At 31.8% G+C, this 23,326-nt stretch overlaps 2 protein-coding genes and 1 long non-coding RNA gene across 3 annotated transcripts; 1 reads left to right on the top strand and 2 right to left on the bottom strand.

Moving 5' to 3' along the window:
- The first annotated feature begins 1,943 nt into the window (after nucleotides 1-1,943).
- LOC148207501 (uncharacterized) lies at nucleotides 1,944-3,611 on the top strand. Its single transcript, XR_015787848.1, has 2 exons — nucleotides 1,944-2,161; nucleotides 3,438-3,611. It is a non-coding gene; the product is annotated as an uncharacterized LOC148207501 (long non-coding RNA).
- A 2,966-nt stretch (nucleotides 3,612-6,577) lies between these two features.
- Nucleotides 6,578-9,181, bottom strand: LOC111021051 (deoxypodophyllotoxin synthase-like). The gene is made up of 3 exons (XM_022297888.1): nucleotides 8,793-9,181; nucleotides 7,950-8,271; nucleotides 6,578-6,820 (listed from the first exon to the last, which is right to left on the bottom strand). Exons 1-3 carry the CDS (start codon nucleotides 9,179-9,181, stop codon nucleotides 6,578-6,580), a joined length of 954 nt encoding a protein of 317 aa, XP_022153580.1.
- A 3,336-nt stretch (nucleotides 9,182-12,517) lies between these two features.
- On the bottom strand, nucleotides 12,518-21,451 carry LOC111021050 (pleiotropic drug resistance protein 1-like). Its single transcript, XM_088118428.1, has 24 exons — nucleotides 20,921-21,451; nucleotides 20,202-20,322; nucleotides 20,015-20,103; nucleotides 19,400-19,484; nucleotides 18,976-19,135; nucleotides 18,802-18,878; nucleotides 18,205-18,258; nucleotides 17,979-18,069; nucleotides 17,586-17,887; nucleotides 17,220-17,501; nucleotides 16,687-17,003; nucleotides 16,375-16,535; nucleotides 16,112-16,215; nucleotides 15,887-16,040; nucleotides 15,734-15,799; nucleotides 15,414-15,541; nucleotides 14,957-15,289; nucleotides 14,483-14,773; nucleotides 14,246-14,329; nucleotides 14,017-14,150; nucleotides 13,696-13,923; nucleotides 13,440-13,611; nucleotides 13,092-13,346; nucleotides 12,518-12,988 (listed from the first exon to the last, which is right to left on the bottom strand). The coding sequence occupies exons 1-24, from the start codon at nucleotides 21,217-21,219 to the stop codon at nucleotides 12,728-12,730; spliced, it is 4,248 nt and encodes a 1,415-aa protein (XP_087974554.1). The 5' UTR covers nucleotides 21,220-21,451; the 3' UTR covers nucleotides 12,518-12,727.
- Nucleotides 21,452-23,326: the final 1,875 nt, after the last annotated feature.

Below are 23,326 nucleotides of genomic sequence, written 5' to 3'. Positions count from 1 at the left end.
GTTTACATGTTTTATGATATATATGCAATTCGAGTCCAAGTTTAATGGATCAGACACCTGTCTTTCTTGAGATTAAAATATTTGATTCTCGACCACTTTTAAATTGTTAAACTAAAAATATAAAAAAAACCCCTTCATTTTGACATTAGATTGCTGTAATAGACCTATGGTACAAAAATGATTTTTCATTTAAAGGGAATTATATAAAGAAATCATGCACGTATATAAGTAGTGATATTGAAAATGATAATCTTTATATTTACCTATAATCCAACAATGTTTTAATAAGATTTTGGGTCAATATATATTTGATTGGTTGCCTTAGTGATATTATTGTTGCTAGCCATTATCACAGATCTACTTGATTTTTTTAGAAGAAGAAATTATTTCATTGAAGAGGTATACATAGAAAGAAGAAGGCTAAGCGAAAGCGTTTCAATTTAGCGAAATAGTAGAAATATCATAATTACAAAATGGGGAAGATTTTGAGGACTACGAGGAGACGGAGACTTTGATATCTTCCCAAAGGTTGACAGATGATCTGTAGCTGTCTGAGAAAAGGCGGTTATTTCATTCAAGCCATACACTCCACAGAATAGCATCAATGAAATTACACCAAAGAATGTTTTTACTGCTGTTGGATTGAGATGCAAAGGCTTCTTTAAAAAATAGCTCGATCTGGCCAGGGAGGAAGGTACAGATATTGAAAATATTGAGCAGCTGATACCGTAGATATAAGAAGTGTATGGACAGTGGAGAAGCAAGTGATCCATACAAGATTCACTCGAATGTTTACATATAGTATACACTAGTTTGGGTTAGTGCATTAACAGGAAGTCTTGATTGAAGCTTATTCGCTAGTATTTATCCTACAATGAAAAGAACACCAGATAAAAAATTTGCACTTCTTTGGTACGTTTAAAACCCATAAATTTTCGAAGAACTCGGTGGATGCATCAGCCCTGCCAGTTTGATGATCGGCAAGATAACCTTTCACATAGACTTGACAGTAAGACAACTATTATTAAGGATCTCACGTTGAAGAAAAAAATGAACAATAAAAAAGTTTATAATATAAGTGGGCTAGTCCTTTTATTGGTAATGGTCTTGAGATGGAAACCATGAATATTAATATGGTATCAAAGCAGGAGGTCATATGTTGGAGCCTTTGCATTGTTGCTTCCTCCCACTTTAATAATGATTTCAACTTGTTAGGATTTGTGCAATTATCTAAGTCCACAAGTGAGGGGAGTGTTAGAAATCCAATATATGAATTAAATTTATCAAATTCATTGACTTAAGCTTTTGAGTGGTGGTTTAATTTATTCATCCTTAATAATGCGGTATCAGAGCCCAAAAGCTCAAACGAACATCCAGTCCAATAAATGTGATCTGGTCAAGATCGATGAGTCAAAAGAACCATGATCTTAGGGACATGTTAAAGACCCACATTAAAAAGGAAAGGGACCTTACAAGGGCATTGATAGGTGTCCTTTGAAGGAAGCAACATGAATTTGTGTGGTCCACTAGAAATTGAAGGAGCCCGGCCAACATATTTAAGATCCCAGATCCACTTGATAATATTCTCATTTCTTTATTTAGTATCTTATTCAAATTCATGAGACATAAATAAAACATTATCAATCCAAGAGTTTATCTCTATTGGTATGAGGTCCTTTTGTTTGAAACCAAAAGCAAAACTTGGGATATCGTTGTCCTCAACATTTATCACCCAACTTAATCTTATGAATTGGGTTGGATTTGGTTTCACCGGCCTTTTTTGAGTCATCAGATTTGTATGAATACCCCTAGAAAAGAACCATATAAGAAAACTCTCTTTTTGGTGCAAACATTTATGAGAGGGTGAAAAGAAAACATATAGTTGGGTCATAGTTAATTGAACTAACTAGTGGTTGAACATTAAAGAGGGCATTGAAGGCCAAATGGCCCATCAGCCATAGCATGTGGATAATAACTACTAAAATAAAAGCCATTTTTTGGCTGCGAAGGAAGACGAGATCAGAACAATGAGAGCAAGTGGAAGAGATCAATAGTTGCAGCTAGCAATGGCAGAAAAAGCAGCTGCACCTCAACAACAGATGATGTCGTACTATGATCATGTCCAAAAGCGAAGAGAAGACAAAGGCTGCCTCTATGCTTTGTATGTGGTTTCATTTATCCAATGTTTTCTCTTCACCTTTAATTTCTGTTTCTTTTTTAAAACTTGGGATTGATATATATATATTTTTACTATCATCATGTCCAAAAGAAAATATGTATGTTGTTTTGTTTGATTCTTCTAGCATATATGTGTCGGTGAGTAACATTTAATTTTGTATATATTACCACTAACAAGTTTTGTTAAAGGAAAAAAAATGAGTAAGGCCAGATATAAAATATTTAATTTGATACCTTGGGGTTTGAATAACAGACAGCGAGAGTGAATATTTAAAACCTTAAAAAGTTCTTTTTTTCTTCCTTTTTTTTTTTTGAAAGGAAAACCTTGAGAAGTATTGGCACATAGAAAAAACTATTTTTAAATGTAATGGTGTCAATTAATTTGACATAATTGTTAATTTGAAACATTAAAAGATGAAACCAAAATTTTGAAGCATTTGGGACAAGCTTTTCTCTAATTACTTCCAAAAATTATATTTCCAGTAACATTTTCTCATTAGATAATGTTAAAAACCTAAAGTTATTTTTCATTCAGGATCAATTGAGAGAGAAAAAAAATTAACTCATATATTTTAACCTTTGTATGCAACTACGCTGCCATTTTCGTTGAATATAACTAACTGATCAAGACATCCATCTCTGATCGAAAGATCGTGAGTTCGAATCCCCACCATCTTTCAATATCAATATTCATGAAATTCTATCTTAAAATCAATTGGCGATGAGATGAGCAGTCCACTTATATTATAAATTCTTGTTAGACGATCCCTTATCTTATCAACGTGGAATCCTTAACATGCCCCCTCAAGATCATGACTCTTTTGGCTCATCGATCTTGCTCCAATTCTATTTTTGAATCGGATGCTCGTTTGAGCTTTTCTAGGCTCTGATATCATATCAATAGTCATGAGTTTTATCTCAAAACCAATTGGTAATGAAATGAGCAATCCACTTATATTATAAATTCTTATTAGGTCTTTTATCTTACGATCCTTAACATTCACCGCGTTATAAACCAAATTGCATGCAGTCAAAGACACGTCTCATATTTCTCTTGATGAGTCGATCAGTTTGTATTCTCATCCTACCACCTTTTTCTATTAGTATTATTTAACAAAAAAAATTAACTCTAGAAGTACTTTCGAATAATGAATTAGTCTCATAAACCATGTCAATACTCTCAAAGTTTCATTTTGATTTGTCTAATTAGAAAACCTTTTGATTACTCTTTTTTCTAATTCTCTTATTTTTGTTGACAGTTTGTTTACACTATGTTGCTGCTGTTGCTGCTACGAGACTTGTGAGTGTTGTGTGGATGGCATCTGCTGCTGCTCTTAGCCTCTCTCTACAAACTATATGCTCCTCTCTTTAATGGACCTCTGCTTCCTAAAAATAGTTTCCTATTTTTTTAAAATCAAACTTTTTAGTGATCATATCATCGTTCAGATTATTATTCTTTTAAATTTTGTTTTTTTTTATTTCTAATATGAACCTAGCTTATCGGTAATTGACGCTTATCTCTAACCGAAAGGTCACCGGTTTTAATCTTCCACCCTTGTTGTAAAAAGAAAAAAAAAAACATTAGTGTGTCATCATATATATATATATATATGACTTTTTTTTCCTTTATTTAATTAGAAAAAATAAATTATAGTTAGGATTCTATTTGGACTTTATATTTCAAAATATATGATAGTTTAGTTCTTAAATTTTGAAAATAGTTATAAATAGTTACTGAAGTTTAAACTGTTGTTGGAATTTTTAACAATTTATGACGTGGCAATTTGACATGTATATTTGGCCATTTTTATTTCTGACATGGAAAAAGTTATTCAAACTAACATATAATTTTTTTTCTCTCCCAACCTTCTTTCTTCTCCCCCTCCCGTTCTCCTCCATTCTTTCTCCTTCATCCATCCGAAGCTTCCCAGATAATTATGCTCTCTTCCCATACTCCATGGACTCGGTTTGGATATTAACGAATTCTCCTCAGTCTCAGTTCAATTGGATAAGCGAGCTGTGTTAAGGATTAATTAATTCTACGCTGAAAATATAAGAAATTTAACAAAAGTTGATAATGCAAGTGGACTACTCCTGTTACGAGTTGGTTTCGAGATGGAATCCGATGAATATTAATATGATTAATAACTAATCGATAATTAGTTAGTAATATTGTTATCTTCGGTTATATCTAGCTGTAACTTCAATTCCTTTCCATTCTTTATTTTTGGGCCTTTAAATAGGCCCGTAAATTCTTCTTTCATTAGTGAGGAGAACTCTCTTATTTTCTTAAGAGATTATTATAATGATATCATAGCACAGTAAGTTCAGACAAGCAATTAATCTAAAACTAAGACCCGACCAAGAATATTGTAAAAATAATATACCTTCAATGTATTGATAGGTTATCAGAGAAAGATAATGTTTTCTTTTTCATGTCAGCAATAAAAAATAATTTAAAATTTAAAAATTTGTAATATAGATATACATAAAATTGTCACACATCAGATTTCTGTTTAAAATACTAATGACAATTCCCTAAGGACCCATTATAACGATTTTCAAAACGTTAGGGAATAAAAAGTTGTATTCTGAAACTAGGGACCGAATTAATCCGTCTAAATCTCGCTACTAAAAATGTATTTTACAATTAATTTTAGTTTTTTTAGAATTTAAAAAATAAAAAATAAATTAATTTATATAATTTATATCTATTTTACTGAAAATGGTTATTTACCAGTATGAATAATTAGTTTTAAAAAGTATTTATTATTTTATTCATAATTTAATAAAACGGGTAGTAAAATAAATTTTGGTTATTTAAGAATGAAATCTAAGACGGGATCAGGACATGGTGGGAAATGAAATAGAAATACAAAGAAATATATAGAGATGAAAATTTTGGAGAGATAAATAATAGTAAATATTTGAGAGATGAAAATTTTAGAGTGAAAAATTTAGAAGGGAAATAAGTTTTAAAATGAGAAAGATATTTGTTAGGGAGAAATACGTATAAAAGGAAAAAAAAAGTTAAAAACATTAGAAGAAAGTAAACGAGATTTTGTAGATATATGTTTTTAAAAACTTTTTTTTTAATTTATTTATAATTTCAAAAACATTTAATAAAAATTTGAATTGGTTATCAATTTCTCAAAAATCAAAAACTAAAAAATAAAACGAAATGGTTATAATAACATGCCTAGAATTTGATTTTTTGTTTGGTTTGGTATGGTTTTTTCTTGAAAATTAATGTGCTCATGAATGTTTGCAATAACCATAATGATAGAACCAAAGTCGAAAATAAAAAGAATCTAACCACGAAGATGGAGCAATGGTGCCAACATGGTCGCTAAATCGAGCATAGTTCAAGTGGTTAAGGCATTTATTAGTAACGAAGAGATCATGAGTTCGAACCCCCACCTCTACATGTGAGGATTTCCACCGATTTCTTCAAATAAGATCAACGTGTTCGTTGAGAGAAATGATCTTGGAACATGATATCATCTTTGAGAAGGATTCCCGCCATTTCCAACACATTTTTTAGGGTCATATGCACCTCTGTAGTCACAAGTTACAATGCCAACTATCATTGCCAGCAATGAACGAAGGCCAAAATCGACCTATGCTTACCCCATTTACCCAAACTTTGGCATTTTCCCATTCCTTGTATGTCCAACACTGCGGGGTTCAGTTCCTGAAGGGGTCTTAAAGCTTAGTTTTGTACCAAGTCACCAGCCTTCCAATAGATCTTTGACTTAAAGCTATCCATTTTGTTTTTGTTTTTGTTTTTTTTTTTGGAACATGGGGTTGTAAAATTTCTTCTTTTCTGAGATGTAGTTCCTGAAGTGGGGCATTGAAACCCTAAGATGTAGTGATGAATGGACCTACTGATATTCTTTCAAAGTTAGTGCCTCCATGATACATGCGCAACAGTTGTTAAACACAACACCTAATTGAAAAAAAATCTTGTCACAAAAAATGCTACATCTTCTACAGTTCTGTAAGGGTCTTTATCGTCCACTCCAATTTAGATTTTGAAAACACCATCTTTTGACTCCTTGAAGATGTAATGTAGCGCTAGGCTCATTTTTTTTTTGTTCGATCCAATGTGAACGCTTACAAGTAAATTTGTAAAAAACAAAAAAACTCAAAGCTTTAGTCGATGAACATTAAAATATAAAGATCTTATCTATCGAAAATATAAACTTTTTTTTTTAAATTCTCATAATCGTGCTGTGAATCCCTATAATGGAGGTTGTTGCTTGGACTGAACAAACATAGTGACTAGCACGGGACTTAAATTTAAGACTGGTAGATAATACTACAAGACTCAAAAGCTCTCGCGACTGTACCATCGCCAAAGTCAAAAGGACACATGGGCATATAATACAAAATAATATCAAACTCCACAATAAGCTTTGGCAGTGGAAGGCATTTTATGAGAGTCATGTGTGGAAAAATAAGCAAGTAATCCATAATGGTTAAATGGATGAAATCTTAAGGGATGTTTCTCATCCACCAACTCATATGGAATTTCAATAATTCCTTTGTGGTATGAAAATAGGGCAGTCGAATATCTCTCTTTAGTTCCCTCAATCATAACTCGATGGGTGGCTGAGTGGATTCTCCCATTGCTCCATGCCTATCCATGCAATAATAATAACATTATTTGTTTTAATACTATAAGAATTTTGAATCAAGAAATAATGAAAACAAAAAATATGCCATTCGGTTTTATTGTTAGGAAAAAGGGAAACTAATTGAGGTTACTTATTCCACGGTTGATAGGGAGGTTTGAAGGAGTGAAAATGGAAAGGATGCTGATTATAGGACTTTCTTATAATGTGCACCACGCACTAACAATTAATTAATAATTTTATGACATGAATATGACGATGAATATGGATGTGTACATCACTTATATGGAAAATTAAGAAAATAATATATATATATATATATTTTGTTTTATGTTGAAAAACAAGTGACTTGGGATGTACTTGGTTGGCGATTTGGATTCTATTTATTGAAAAACAAGTGACTTGGGATGTACTTGGTTGGCTATCTGGATTCTATTTATTGAAAAACAAGTGACTTAGGATGTGTTTTGTTGGCAACTTATTCTCTTATATAAAATAGTGAAAATTCTGGAAGATTATTTTTTGTGTTTTCAATATTTCAATATTGTAAATTTAAAATTTTGAAATGGAGAATTACATATAAGAAAATGACAAAAACTTTAATAAATATATTATTTCATATTATAAACTCATTTTATTTTTTAAAACTTGTGGAATATAATATATTATAAATTATATAGCATTGTAAAATAATAATTATATAAAAAACAAAAATGTTAATAAATTAATTAATATTATTTTAAATTAAACTAAATATTTAGTTGGTAACTATGTTTAAAAATATAGGGCTAAACACACAAAAACAAATAAAATACAATTATGGTTTTCATTGAAATTCTTTGTTTTCAAATCATCAATAACCAAACCTACGCACTCTTAATTAACAACTACTAAAATCTAAGGATCACAAATACTTAGGGGGGTTTGCATATTAAAATAGAGCCTCTTAAAACTTTCAAGTATACTAAAACATAATTAATATCAAAATAGGATTTCGAATCTATAAAAAGATATATTTGAACGTAGCTAAGATATTGCTATTTCTTTCAATAAGTTACGCGTTCAAACCACACTCTAATGATGTATTAGTGTGATATGATATTCTAAGAAAACACAATTAATTAAGAAGTATACCAAACAAGCATCTCCAGCCATGACCAAGAAGGAATTTGGAGTGAATTCAACTCCAAGCCAATGGCCATCTTTTGTTTTGATTTCCAAGCCATTGACTTCATTTTGATGAAGAATGGTGAAGAAACTCTTGTCTGTGTGAGCATCTGCTCCAATATTCTCCTCACCCATCTCTGGGATTCTATATTTCATGGTTCTTAAGAGGTAAGTGGTTGAAGCAATGTGAGAATCATAGTATTTTTTCACTCCATAGCTCTCAAAAACCATCACTTTTACTAGTTTCTCCATCTCTGATACCATCTTTGTGTATGAAAACACATTTTCACTGTCAAGAAAAAAACACCACAGGGTGAGAAATCCTTCAAAGACATTAACCATTTCTGTTTTCTTTCTTTCAATTTCAAAACTTGTCATGAGAAGAAATAATTAACAACATTCAATAGCGTTTGCATTTCTAGTAATGTTCTCATTTCTCGTTTCTCTCGTTTTTAATTTTCTTAAGAAATATAAGCATTTTGCAACTAATTATATTTCTTGTTTATCCTTTTTTAGAACATTCGCAAAAATTGCAAAGAAATTTTAGAAACGACTAAAATAAGCTTGTTCCAAAACACAAATCTTAATATTAGTTTTATCATATTTGATTTCATTGGGGCACGCAATTCATTTTTCTTTATTAAAAATGAAGAAACAGAACGTTACATACCAAACTGGCTCAGACATGTTTATTTCTAAAAAAAAAATAAGAAACATGAACAAAAAACAAGAAACAAGAAACGGGAACATTACCAAACGGACCTTAAATTAGTAATTCTTTCAAAAGTGCACGTAGAAAAAGTACATTACCAGAAACGACGATTTCCAGATGGCCACATGAGGTTCACAAAAGACTGTACAGCTTCAAAACTTTCTGAATTTTCAATCCCAAAGCTTTGATGGAGAGGCAGAACGAAAGGAGTCCTATGGTCCAAAAATCCATGGTAAGGCTTATCAGACACATTTTTCATTTTAGTTTCTAAGGGCAAATCAAAAAGCTCTTCCAAACCCTTGAAGATTTCATCATCAAGCTCTGGTGTGGCACTCCCAAATTCACCCAAAAAACATCCATATTCTTCAAGAGCAGCCCTCAAATGGCTGCATATTTCTAGCCAGTTGGTGCTTTCAGGGCTTACATTTTCAATGGACAAGTTGATAACTGGAAGCTTGGCCTTTGCCAAAGAATATTCAAACTCCATGGCTTTGGCTTAGCAAAATATTATTATTTCGGGGTGTGAGCTCTTTATCTCTGCATATTTGAGCCATTTATAACTTTAATTTTAGTTTGCAAAGGGGCAAATGATGAAACAGATGTGGTGGGGATTTGAAGGGATTGAAAATTGGGTTAATAATTAATAAGTTTTCGATGAAACCCATCTTGGGGAAATTTTTGGCTGTATGTTTTGTGATAGATTTGGAGTTTTGTCAAAGGAATATCCTGAGTGAATTTTTTTTTTAAATTTGATAATAGTAGGACGAAGGGCATCAACTTTTGAGATGGTAATAGACACCACCTTATTGAGTACGTTGTATGGGCGAGTGAAATAAAAAAAAATGAGGGTGAGTTTTTCACACATACTTCTTTAATAAAAAAAATATTTTTAAGTAAATTATTTATTTTGTAAAGCACTTTTGAAAGGCAACATTTGTGTACATATTAGTCAATAGTAACTCATACTTTTGACGTGATGTATTTTGTTAAGAATTTTACGTTGAAAATATAAATGACCTAATAAATGTTTATAATAAACACGAGCTACTCTTTATTGGTTTTTAGATGGAATCTCGTGAATATTGATATGGTATCAGGCTAAAAAGATTTCGAGCATTTGGTCCGAAAATGGAACCCAGTCTTTATTTATTTATAATAGATATAGGTTACTTCTCTTATTACTAATTGTTTTGAGATATAACCTATTGATATATTTTTAAGAGCCGTTGCAAATATGACAAAAACATTTAGTAAAATTAGTAAAATAGTAACCACATTTAGTTTTTTCAAATATCACATTTAGAAAAAACGGAGGTTCAATTTTAAAATGACAACTTTACCCACATGATATACATCTGTTATATATCTGTAATATATCTGACCACTAATATATGTATGTGATATACATCTGATATGAGTGGCTGATATACTTACAAATATATGTATGTGATATACATCTGATTTACTGATATGAGTGTTTGGGCAATATGTATGCGATATACATCTAATATACTATTAATATGAGTATATATACTACTGATATGATTATCTGATATAAGTGAAAATTTTTGCTATATTTGAAAATTTAAAAAATAGGTGACATATTTGGAAATATACATAAAAGATTTTTACTACCTACCACAATTTTCTATATTTTTATTAAAATTTTTGAGCCAACAAAAACATACCACATCAGAAAGCAACCACATCAGAAAGCAAGGAGCTAATACTAATTAAATGTCACATTTAAAAGCATTTTAAGTGTCTTTTTTTTTATCTATTTTTAGAATTTTCCAAACTATAAACATTTTTAAAATGCATATCAAACCCATACTAATAATATGTTTGGCTCATATTTTTAATGTGTAAAGTTTGTAAAATTTTGGAGTTGAGAAGGCTATATTCAGATTGTACCCTTCAAAGTTAATGAATTAGAAAGAATAGTGTATGGAGTTCATAACATTAGCAAAGTTGTAGCTTTATAATAAGTATGCCAAAATACCAAATGTAAATTTCAGTTCAGTTTGATACTTTATAATAAACTTTTATATGCTTAAATCGAAGGTGCTAACCATATTTTTAAGATGGATATTATTAATTTCTTGACTTTAATTCTCATTCGGTGGTTAGTCTTTCTTTTTTATTTATTTATTTATTTTTTTTTATAATTTTGACATAGGTGGTTGGTTGGTATTTATTTTAAATTCATGTACATCTTCTTTTATTATTTTAGATGATATCTATAGCAGATTTTAAGGAGCGCCGATTAAAATTGTACCAATCTAATTTTCGTTCATCTACTTATTTTTAATATCAACATAATTATATAATATAAAAAGTCAACTATTATATTTAATTCATCAAGTGTTACAACCTCGGCCATCCCTATAAAAATATATATATAATATATATATATATATATATATATATTATCCTCTCAAAAAATATATGGATAAATTAAATTGTTTTGCAGATGACAAAAATTATTAAGACGTTCAAATAAAATAGGTTAGCCTCGTCTAGTTAAGACATATATTTTTTTATCCTTTAAAAAAAAAAGACATATTCTTTAACTAAAAAATTAGGTTTGACTTTACACTTTCACGATAAAAAGGTCAAAATAATGTTTTCACTAAAATTTCAGTAGATATAGGTTTTGATAAAAGAAGAGAAATAAAGTATCTCGGTAGTTTCTTGTTATCATTTGTCTTGTTTTTCCCTTCAATAATAATCCTATTGAAGTTTCGTATCCAACTATGGCTAACAAAACGATAAATGAAAGTGGTCTAATGTGATAAAGGTTTGGAGCAATTTTAGAATGTATTTGCAAACTTTTAATTTATATAAATTTTTTATACAATACAAATTATTCTATTCCGTCAATTTGAGTACAGCTCAATTTGTTAAAACATCAAAATGAATCAAATTATAAAAAAATAATAATACTAAAATAAAAAGAAGTAGTCGACAAGGATAAATTAATATATTAGATTATGCTCTCTCGAGTTTGCATTTCATTCTGGTAGACTTGATTGTCAGTTCGTGGTTGGATTCCAGCATTTTGTGCAACTACATTGGGTTCAGGTTGAATTTACAAATTATATGTTTGGTTTATTAATTTGTGTGAACCAATGTATTTATATAGGAAAACTTAATAGTAAGGTAGAAGAGTTTCTTTCCATCTATATTTGTAGATTTGTTTGTTGATGGATTCTAAACATAGAAAATAATAAATATATTAATGAATTTGCACTCACAAAATTTTATTTGAGTTACCATTTTCTACGCTTAAAAAGGAAAATGTATTCCGTCTTATTCCACCATAACTCATTAACTCATCCTTGTGAGACCCTTGTACATCTCACCGTTAAATATTTGACAATTTATTATTATTTAAAAAAATATATTTTTTTCAAAAAACGGTAATTGACATATACTTATCCCCACATGTTGTATTAAAAAAAAATTATATTTTTGTATTTCTCTATCGTAATTATCAAACCTTTAATAGTTAGGAGAACAATCTCTCATTGAGGAGTCAAATATTTTCCAAAATATGTATACCTAATTGGAAATGTGCTTGTTTAGATTTTAAAAACATGGTCATTTAACCCCTCAACATCATGAATGGATCATAACCATTGTAGTTAGTATTTTTCTGGCAATGAGAATATTTGTTTTGTGAGATTTTAGGGTATCCATAAAATTTGGTGGGTTTTATTTAAGGAGGTTGGTCTATTGTTCTGACTTATTTTAATATGTAAACAAAGTTTCTAAAAAAATTACAATAAAAATATTGTTCATATATTTATAATTTTCCCAACCCTTTGATTAATTTTGATGAACATAAAATACAAAGATTATTCATATATTTATAATTTTCCCTTTCCTTTGACTCTCTACAAGCACATTACAAAGAAAAGCAATTAATATCAACAACTTTTACAATGAACTCCCTCCAAGTACTTTTACTCATAGAACACTATACAATCTCCCCATAAATAAATAATAATAATAATAATAATATTAACTATCATCTTCTTTGGAAATTTAAATTTTTTAAAGAGATGGCAAATATGGAAGCAAAAAGAAGAGCAAATCCAACAACCACAGAAGCAGAAACTCCCAGAAAATCATGTCTGAAACCAAAGTAGTGTCTCACAAATTGTTCCACAGTTTGATCAACATCAAGCAGCACATCTTTCACATCTCCAAATTGAGAGGCAACCAATCCATATAAGGTCCAACCCACAGGGCAAATCCAGTAGTACCATACCCACCAAATTGGAATCCTCTGTCAGTTTGGATGCCAAAAAAAAAAACATGGTTTAAATATTAGTGCGGTCTACTTATCTATTAAATGCAATAGAAATTGACCTAGAAGAATTGAAACTTACAGGTTTTGGGACGACAAATCCAGAAAAGAGGTTCCACAATGCAAAGAATGCAAAGGAGAGAATAGAAGCAATGTGATGATTTGGTGTCATTGCGACTGTCATCATCCCATAGAATGTGAAGTATAGCAAAGTGAAGTACATGATGAAGAGATACCACATGAATTTAGCCACGGTCCACTCGAATCCGATCATCGAGTACACTATGAGAGTGTAAACCACTGCTTGAACCAGAACATATGGGAGTTCAATCAGCACCTGAAAGATGAGATGGGATTATTATTTCAATGGCTAAACATATTTCACATGTTAGACATGGATAAAGATTCTGACATGGAACAGCATTATTACCATTGAAAATGCATATGGTATAACCGAGTACATCCTAGCAGCTCTTTCGCGATAAAAGACAGTTCGTTCTACAGCGACCACCGGTTGCACAGAGAAAGCATTTTGGACTCCCAAGAAGAGATTAGCAGTGTACATCGAACCCATAGAATTGAATAGATCTTGTTGTCTTTTCCTTCATTGGACAAGTAAAAATATATGAAACTTTTTAAAGTACCGAGACTAAAAAAATGCGTGAAAGTTAGAATATCGTGCTTACCTTTTGGTACCAAGATCCCAAAACATCGTGCCAAGCATAAGCGCAATGACGACAGTAAAGAGTAATCTCACCGCAGAGTATGAAGGATTGCGCCAGTTAGACCAATGTTGTTTCCATAAACAAGCCACGCATTGTGTGTAAAGTGATCTCGAGTACTGCATTGTGAAGTATAGGTCTTTCGAACCCGGAGTTGGGCTACTCAATTCATTGATAAGCATCTTGTTTCTCCTGTTCGACATTTTCAAAAACATTCATAACAAGGTTGCATTTTTTCAACAATTAATTTCTTAAGCGTGATACTATATGGTATAATTGAGTTACCTATATAGTTCTGAATTTTTGTACAAATCAGTGAAGTCAACCCCCAATGCTGATTCCTGTGTTGGGGAAGTTACTTCCAACATCCATGTGGCTGGGTTGTAGCAGTCCTTTATTTTATCAACTCCTTTAATTTCCTGAAGAACAAAGATATTGCATTAGTTTAATTAAATTATATGGATGTTAACTCTCGTAGACTTGTTGCATTGACACTTAATCATCCCATTCCTACCTCAAAGTACTTTATTAGATGAAAAGAATGGTGACCCAATGGACCGACGTAGATTTCTTGGCCTCCTGGCTTCATCAAGAAGAGCTACAAGCAAAGCAACATTCCAAGGTTTTAATATATCATACTCTTTCTGTTCTGTTGTTATAGAAATTCATTTAGTAGGGCCTGTTTGATTACGTTCCTATTTATTGTTTCTTCCAAACAGGCCGTTAGTGTCCATTTCTTGGTGTTTCTTACCTCGTCGAAAGCTTCGAAGATATCAATGCTCGGTTGGTGAATGGTGCAGACTACAGTTCTTCCAGTATCCACGGTGTTTCTAACTGTTCGCATGATGATTGCTGCAGCTCTAGCATCTAGCCCTGAGGTTGGCTCATCCATGAATATTATGGATGGATTTGCTACGAGCTCCACTGCTATCGTTAATCTCTTGCGTTGCTCGGTTGAGAGACCATTTTCACCAGGCAACCCAACTAGAGCATGCCTCAATGTCTTCAATTCCACGACTTCCATCACTTCTTCAATGAACATCTGTTATCATTCATTGCAATCAAATTGTCAACCATAACACCAATACAAGTACTAAAAGTTCAAAGAAAAACTAGACCTTTAACGTAACTGTTTGCACTTCCCATTCATCATGATCATTATTACTAGTCTACAAGACTTGTTACAACATTAACCTTGATAGATTAGTATTTTGCCTTAGTTTACCTTTCTAGTTTTGGAATCGACTTCACGAGGCAAACGAAGCCATGCTGAGTAGAGCAAGGACTCGTACACAGTAACATGAGGAGAGTGGATGTCGTTTTGCTCGCAGTAACCCGAGATTCTGGCAAATGTTTCTTGCTTCTTTGGATAACCGGATATTTTGATGTTTCCTTCAATGTAACCACCTGTTTTTCTACCGGCAAGCACATCCATTAGTGTCGTTTTACCAGCACCACTCACTCCCATAAGAGCTGTTAAAACACCAGGCCTGAAAACGCCACTTATACCCTTCAGTAGCACCAACTTATGATCAAGAAAACCTTGATTTTTCATCTCCTGGAGGAAGCCCATCTCAGATGATTAGGATTAAAAACAAATACCATATGATCCACACATTTCTAAGTTTTAGATATCAACCACATTTCACTAGTCAGAACAGTCTCATTTGGACTCAAACTACCTGCGGAATGTCAACAGAGTACGTGATATCTTCAAAGGCAATTGAATGTTGCTCAAATGGAAGAATCATTCCTGTTCTCTTTTTGGCATTGGCTTGGAAATTAGTTTCTGTACTTGAATCCAAAGCCCCTGAAATCATATTTCTCCTAGCATTATCATCGTCACATGCCCAACAAATTACTATCAAAATTAAATGGGGAGAAAAAAACATTACAATACAACGGTTCGGACACATAGCAGTAAACTCAAAAGGTTAAGTTTAATAATTTATTCATATTCTTTTTGACACTTTCTAAGTTATCAAGTTACAACTTGATATACCTCTTTTGTCACCATTGTCACTGCTTTCTGGTTCCCCTGATTTAACAGCATGAGCCTTCCCAAATGCTACACAATCAAAAGTAAGATGGTTGATCCAAAGTTCTTTCTTGTTCAGGTATGTTTTAAGAAGTCAGATAAGGTCAAGATAATTACGGTTGAGGAACGCCAGCGCCAAAGTGAAAAGGAAGTTGAACAAAAATACATAACCAAGCAAAGCTCCTGCACCAATCCAATACCAGTATGCATTCGGGAAGAATGCTCGGGACTTCAAAACCCTGATTCCTAGAGTTTCCTTTGAGAGAATTTTCTGAATAGAAAAACAACGGTATTTTAAGAAAGAAGTAACAAATTATTCAAGAAGAGAATTCAAGAACCTACATGTGCCCAACTCTTTCCAAGGAACTCATTTGCAACTACAGCATTCTGGGCATACATTATTGGTGAAATCCAGTAGCCCCACGTCCACCATTTCTTAATGTCGTCTACATACATCAAGGAAATAAGATAAAAGCGTTAATTGCGAGGGTATTTAGGGACTTATTAGATACTTTTTAAAGTTTAGGAGCCGACACAATCCATAATGTTTAAGAACCAAACTAATAATTTAACCATCTCATTTAATCTTGGCAACCATGTCATACCTCTAGACAGGACAAACCCGCCAAGTGCATAGAGGGTCAGAAGTGCAAAAGAACCGACCGTGTTTGCAACAACCATGTTTCTACATAATGCAGCAATGAATCGAAAAAGTGCAGAAGCCATCTGGTTTACTAGTAGAAGCACCAAGAATTGTTTGAAAAACCTGCAGCATTTGTGTTTCCAATTCACATTTACATCAAAATAAAAATAAAATAATAAAAGATTTTTAAAAAAACAAGGGGAGAGAAACCTTCACAAGCACATCAAATGATAGGAACCGAATGAACATGAACAGAGTACTTTTTTTTGCTTGCCTTTCAATATTTGGATCAAAGCCAATACCATAGTAGGTGATGGCAACCCACAGGGCAACTTCTACAAAAGTAATAGGAATCTTGAGGATCCAATTGGGAATAGAATAAGACCATGGAGGATAGAATAGGAGGTCCCTTTGCTTGTAGAAATTGGGAAGCTTAACTGTGGTCATCGAGAGCTCTGACAATCCATTAAACATAACCATAATAACTGTGAAGAACAAAGCACCAGCATATATTCCTCCATCGACAATAGAATCGCGGTGCATCTCAGTTCTTAGGAATACGCTCATTGTAATTAAAGCCATAACCATTAGCTGAAAAGCCCCAAAACGTAATTGTGTTAGTTACAGTTTAACATGATATGTTAAATGACCGTCAAATCAAAAACTTAAGACTGGAGATCCTATTCTCATACCATGTTTAATCACTACTAAACTCAAAAGTTTAAGCTAATGGATTACGGTAAATTTAATTCTTTATTCATACTTTAACCAGATACTCTAGAAACAAAATGAATATTTAACACCTACCTGAAAGAGTTTGAAGATGTAGACGAATGAATTCCTCTTCATAAGGAGAATCTCTCTAGAGAAACAAGCTTTTAACAATTCTCTCTTTCCGACGCCATACCGTTGCATCGTCAAAGCTGCTTTGTGGCTCTTAGACTTATCAAAAGACATGGCAAGTTTGTCTCCGAGCTTTTGGCCAACATGGAACGAATGAAACGCTTGAGAAAATTCTTGGGCGGTAATGAAGCTGTAAGGCTCATCTTTGTTCTTCCAGTACTGCTCTTGATCTTTCCTTGATGTCACCTATAAAAGGTTATACTTGGTAAAAAACCATGTGCTTAAGCTTAGAGGTTAGAATACATGTAAAAGTAGGCAGTCTAAACATGCCTCTTGAAGAAAATCAGCCACTCCCTTTCTCTCTGGACATACAAATCCCATAGATTCAAAAAACTCAAGCACCTCATCACGAGGACCCTGATAAACAATTCGACCATCAGATAGGAGAATAATGTCATCAAAAAGGTCATAAGTCTCTGGTGCTGGCTGGAGAAGTGAAATGACCGCAGTTGCTTTAAGAATGTGAACACATTGCTTCAAAGAATTCACAATCTGAAAAGTTGTGGAGCTATCCAAACCCGTTGAAATTTCGTCCATGAACAGCGCCCTCGCCGGGCCGACTAACATTTCACCTGTACTCCAATTTAATGGAAGCTTTAGTTATCCAATGTGATCGGTGAAAGAGAAAAAAATAGCTTCAGTGGTGGTTTGTAAAAACTATACCTGTAGTAACTCTCTTCCTTTCTCCTCCAGAGATACCCCTTATCATTTCATCCCCAACCATTGCATCAGCACACGCTTCCAATCCCAAAATCTATATGATTTTAACGTAGTTAGCGCTAAGGTATTTATAAAAGGTTAAATTTGCCTAACCCAACAGATTAAGCTTCGGTCATTTAACAATTAGAAATCAGAAGAATTTAAAGTAGTCTATTGGTTAGTATGTTACCTTCAAGATATAATCTGTCACCACATTTTCCTCTTGGCCTTCTGTTGCAGCTGCCTAGACATTAAAAACCAAAGAAAATGGGACACTTAAGTAAAAAACTGTCACTGATACCTTCAATCAATTAGCCAGAGAAAATGCATCCTTTTTTTGTCTATTTTGACTCTAACTTTTGGTATAGTAATTCTGTTGTTCATGAACTCAACTCCAGCAATTTTTCTTTCTATGGTAGGGTATAACTAATGAGATGGAAAAATATGCATTTTAGTACCTAATGTTTGAGTATTATTTTTTATATATAATTTAGTCCCTATAATTTAAATTGTTTCAATTTAGTTCCTTGCATTTTGATGTTTTTCAATTATACTTTTTTTTTTCGGTGAATATTAAAATTGGCTGATGAATAAACTTAATGGCATAATACTCAGTGAGTGAGAAATATTTAGAGGGAGAATTAAACCAAGAGAGGAAAGTTTCTAGTTACACCCCAAACTTCTAAGGGCCTAAATTGAAAAACACCCAAACATTAAGGATTAAAAAAAATATTTAGCCTTACAAGAATAAGGAAAACTTATTTGATTCAAACTAATCATGTATTACCTTCATGAAGGTATCGATATTAGGATCGGGCTTTATATTGGCTGCAAACTCTCTTCTTGAGAGTTCTGCTAGCATGTCTGCAAAAGTATGCCATTTTAGAAGCTAAAAAACTTGAACAAGCTAGAGAATATGAACCAAAACCAATACGTGAATGTATGTCATTCTTAAGCTAACCATAGCGCGAGCCGACGCCCTGACATCGTGCAGCGAAAGCTAGAGTTTCCCTAACAGTCATTTCTCCAATATGAAGATCATATTGACTAATGTAGGCAGCACTCCTCTGAGGTACAAACTCATTCATGTCATGGCCATTGTAACTCACCCTTCCAGATGCCTAAATGCAATATGTATTTCAGATCAGACAATAAAATTTTGGACAAATAATTTTAACCCTTTATCGTTAATTCTCTATTAACTATTTAACAAGAATCTATACCTGTTCTAATAAACATTAGTAAAAACTAAAATAGTTTTAAACTAAAATAGTTTCTTATCCAAAGTTCAAGGACTAAAGAAAAATATTCTAAAGTTTAGGAACCAAAGTAAAATAATCATGAAAAATTATCAAGGAATTGAAAAGTGATGTGGGTATATATACTTTTAGATGAGGATCAAGCTTTCCTGCAAGTGCTAATAAGAGAGTGGTTTTTCCAGAGCTTGGAGGACCCAACAGCAGTGTCATTCTGCCAAAAGAATTAAAGAGATCTCGACATCAAAAAAAAATTTACCAAACATTTATATTGCTAAAAAAATATCATAAAATTTTCTAAAAAGTAAATAATAATGTTTTTATTCCTAGAGAAGAATCATCAACTGAAAATTTATAATTAAGTTTGTTTCCTTTTACTTCAATTTCTTGAATCTTACCCTTTAGTTTTTAACTTTTTTTTTTTTTCCTTCTCTCTCAAAAACAAACGCAGTAAACAAAAGTTACTGAGAGTAATATTTTTACATTTTATTTTCAATTTCAAAAAATTGTGTTTATTTATCAACTTTTTCTCTTTTACTGATCTAGTTTCAAAATTATTTTTTAAATCATAGCCCAAAAAACTAGTTTCCGAAAAACCTGTTTTTGATTCCTCAAACGTGCTTTTAAAAAGTAAACAAAAAAAACTTAGTTTTAGTAGATATTATAAAATCAAATTATCAAACGGCTAAAATAATAAATAACAAATAACGAGAAAGCTTGGAACTTTTTATTTGCTCTTCCTACCTTCCAGGCTTGACGATTCCACTGATATTATGAAGGATTTTAAACTGCTTCTTTCTACTGGAAAACATATGAAGGCAACCCAACAAACCCTTTGGAAATCAAAACCAAATCCATCAGCAAAAGAAAGAATTAACATAAAATCTTGTAAGATTTTAATTCAACAATTCATCAGTTAAAATGATGTTACCTCCACCATACTGAGTGTGAAATTGAGAACCGTCGGAAGAGCTCTACTTCCAACATAAGCATCTGCTTCCACATTCAAATGCTCGAACCGAACTTCGATCGTCGGAAGTTCGATTCCAACTCTGAAAAGTTAAGAAAACGTGTAAGAAAGTGACTGAAAACATATAAAAAATTATATAATGTGACCGCTACAGAATAACTATCCTAATAACTCTCCAAGAAACAACAAAGGTAGAGTAAAGAAAGCTCCCCTCTTAATTTCACTTAGTTTAAAAAATTAGTTTAAAGAACTACAGTAAAGCGTAAATTTTTGAAAGATTATATATATAAATATGTGTTAAGAATCACGTCGAGAAATAAAATACTAGATCTATAAAATGTAGAGTTACTTCTAATTGTCAATTGATTTTGAGATGTAACCCCATTAATATTGAGATATTATGAGAGCCTCAAATGCAAATGAGCATCCGGTTCAACGAGATTCGACCAAGGACTTGTGAGCCCAAAAAAGCCACGGGTATGTGTTAGATATCATATTTCAAATAGTATCAGAGCAAGAGATCGTATTTCCAAACCCCTGTATTTTTATTTCCTCCCTTTAACCCAGCATATGTTAATGTATAGAACTACTAGCCACGTTATTCCAGCCCCTCAAATAATTTCTCGACCAAGACGAAACACATTTCAAGAAAAAGATGCATCAATATGATCAAAAGTTACCTATCAAGACGATTGTGGAGCTTCAACAAGAACTTCTCATTGCCCTCTTCAGCAACTCCTATAAGCCTCTCAATCAAATTCCTCCTCTGTTGAAACCCAAGATTTGGGACATCAACTTCATCAGTTTCACCCTCCAGCGTTGTCACCAAACCTTTCCTCAAACGCCGCAAAGTTGGAAGCCTTTCAATGGCTGCCCATTTCAGAGCCTCCTCGTCCTCCTCATGTACAGATGGTCTCGAAAAGAAATCCACACTTCCACTGTTCCAAAACGAGCTGCCACTGCCAGCCCCCAAATCCATCTCTGTTTTCCAAAATCTGAGCTCTCAATATCTCTGTGCCCAAAATGGGGCACTGGAATCACTTCCCATGAGAAACCCACAACGCAAAACAAAATGATTGTCTTGTTTCTTGTTTTTTCTTATGGGGAATCGGGCAGAAACAAGCCAAACAAATAGAATTTTTGGGGTGGGAAAAAGCAAGAGGAAGTGGAAAAGTTGTCCCGATGTTTGGGAATTTGTGATAAAATTTTGCAGGAAGCGAATCAGAAGAGATAATCGGATATATGTAGGGGGGAAATGGGGGACGTGCTATTGTTGGAATTGAATTTCTGTATTATTTTACACGTTTTATTTGGCGCGCAAGTTTGAAGAATCCTAGTCCGAAAGGCCCATGCTTCAGTGTAAGATAAAATAAAAAATTCACCAAATCAAGTTAGCAATAAAGTGTTGGTTTTTGTTACTTTTTTAACGATTTTGGTTTGTGTATTTTAATTTTTATCTCATTTATTGAAATTTTCTAAATTTCTTGAGATGTATTAAAGAACTTTCGTGATATATAAATTGTATTTAATTTTTCAAATTTATCCCTTTTTAAAAGTACAGGATTTGACTTTTTTCTTTTTTTTTGAGAAATTATCAAACCTGACGTTTTGAAAGCATATGTATTGAAATAAAATAAAATTGAAGGTACAGCAAAATATACCAAATGACAAAAATGAACCAAATCAGAAAGTTGAAAGTATTCCTAAAATAGTATTTAAATTTTGAATTCTTAAATGACATAAATGGATTTGAACAGAAAAAGATTCCTATGTTAGTTTCTTCATAAATGAACTTTTTTTTTTCAGTAATGGAAATAAAATTGTGGCAGTTACATGCATCTTTCCACCATTAACCTCCCTTGATTATTTGGTCCAAATTGAGTATTTCACAGCTTGCAATTGCTCCCTTATGCAAAAGTTGGCTTTGGCAAAAAAAGAGACAATATTTTTATTGAGAAATTACTTCACATTAAAATCAAATAATATATAATAGTATGTATCAGAAAAATATATATATATATAATATAATAGTAAATTATAGGTTTAAATAATAATTTGGTTGGGGTTCCTTTTAAAACATCTATTTTAGTTCTTATTTTTAATTTTTGTTCATTTTAATTCCTATACTTTTGAAATGTTTGTTTCACTCCTTGTCATTTTGGTCCATATTTGCAAAATTAACTCATTTTAGACATAATGAAAATTATTTAATACAAATTTACGAGTGAAGTTGCGTGGTAAAATTTGAATCAAAATAAATGAAATAAAAATAAAAAATTTCATTGCAGTTACTGTATTTTCAAAACGTTTATTTTATTTCTTGTACTTTTTGGAAAGTGATCAATTTTAGGGTTTTTGTTGAAAGTCCATATACCAAAATAACCTTTTTTTTTTTCGAGTACTATTAAAATGGCCATTTTAAAAATACAAAAGGACTAAAATTATATTTAAACTTAAATTATATAAATTGGAGACCACGAATTGAGGGGGTTAAACATCAAATTATAAATAGTTTTAAGAAATAACAAAATAAAATAAATTGAAATTGAAAGTTTAAAATTTTGCTAGTTTTGTCAATATGGTCGAATTTAATTGGTTGTAACTTGTAAGCATCAATATGAATATTTATGGGTGCGTATACTTATTTTAATAATTAACATTACATTGATTTTTCAACTAAATTAATAAAAATAAAATCTCTTTTTTTCTTTAATATCTCAATTAATAAAGGGTACTTTTGACACTTCATGATTGTATCAATTATTTTAATGTTTTGTGACAATATGATTTTATTTGAAAGAAAATCGAGAAATTAGAGATTGAATTGAGAAATTATTGAATATCACAAAACTAATATGTTTAGCAATATTTCACATAGCTAAAGAAAAATTAAATGTGAAAATCATTTTATGTAAAATTGATCAGATATTAAAATAAAATAATTAAAACCCTAAACTTAAATATTTTGATGTAAAATTTATTATATATTGTTTAATTTACAAGACATTGTTAAGATTGTGATGCACACCTTTTGAAACTTATCATATTGATAATTTGAATTGTAGATTTTAAATTTTAAATTTATA

This window comes from Momordica charantia, unplaced genomic scaffold (genome assembly GCF_013281855.1).
Source record: "Momordica charantia cultivar OHB3-1 unplaced genomic scaffold, Mcharantia_2.0 BLBB01000152.1, whole genome shotgun sequence".
NCBI lineage: Eukaryota > Viridiplantae > Streptophyta > Magnoliopsida > Cucurbitales > Cucurbitaceae > Momordica > Momordica charantia.
Note: the sequence above shows the minus strand (reverse complement) of the source record. Positions and strands in the feature narration are given on the sequence as shown.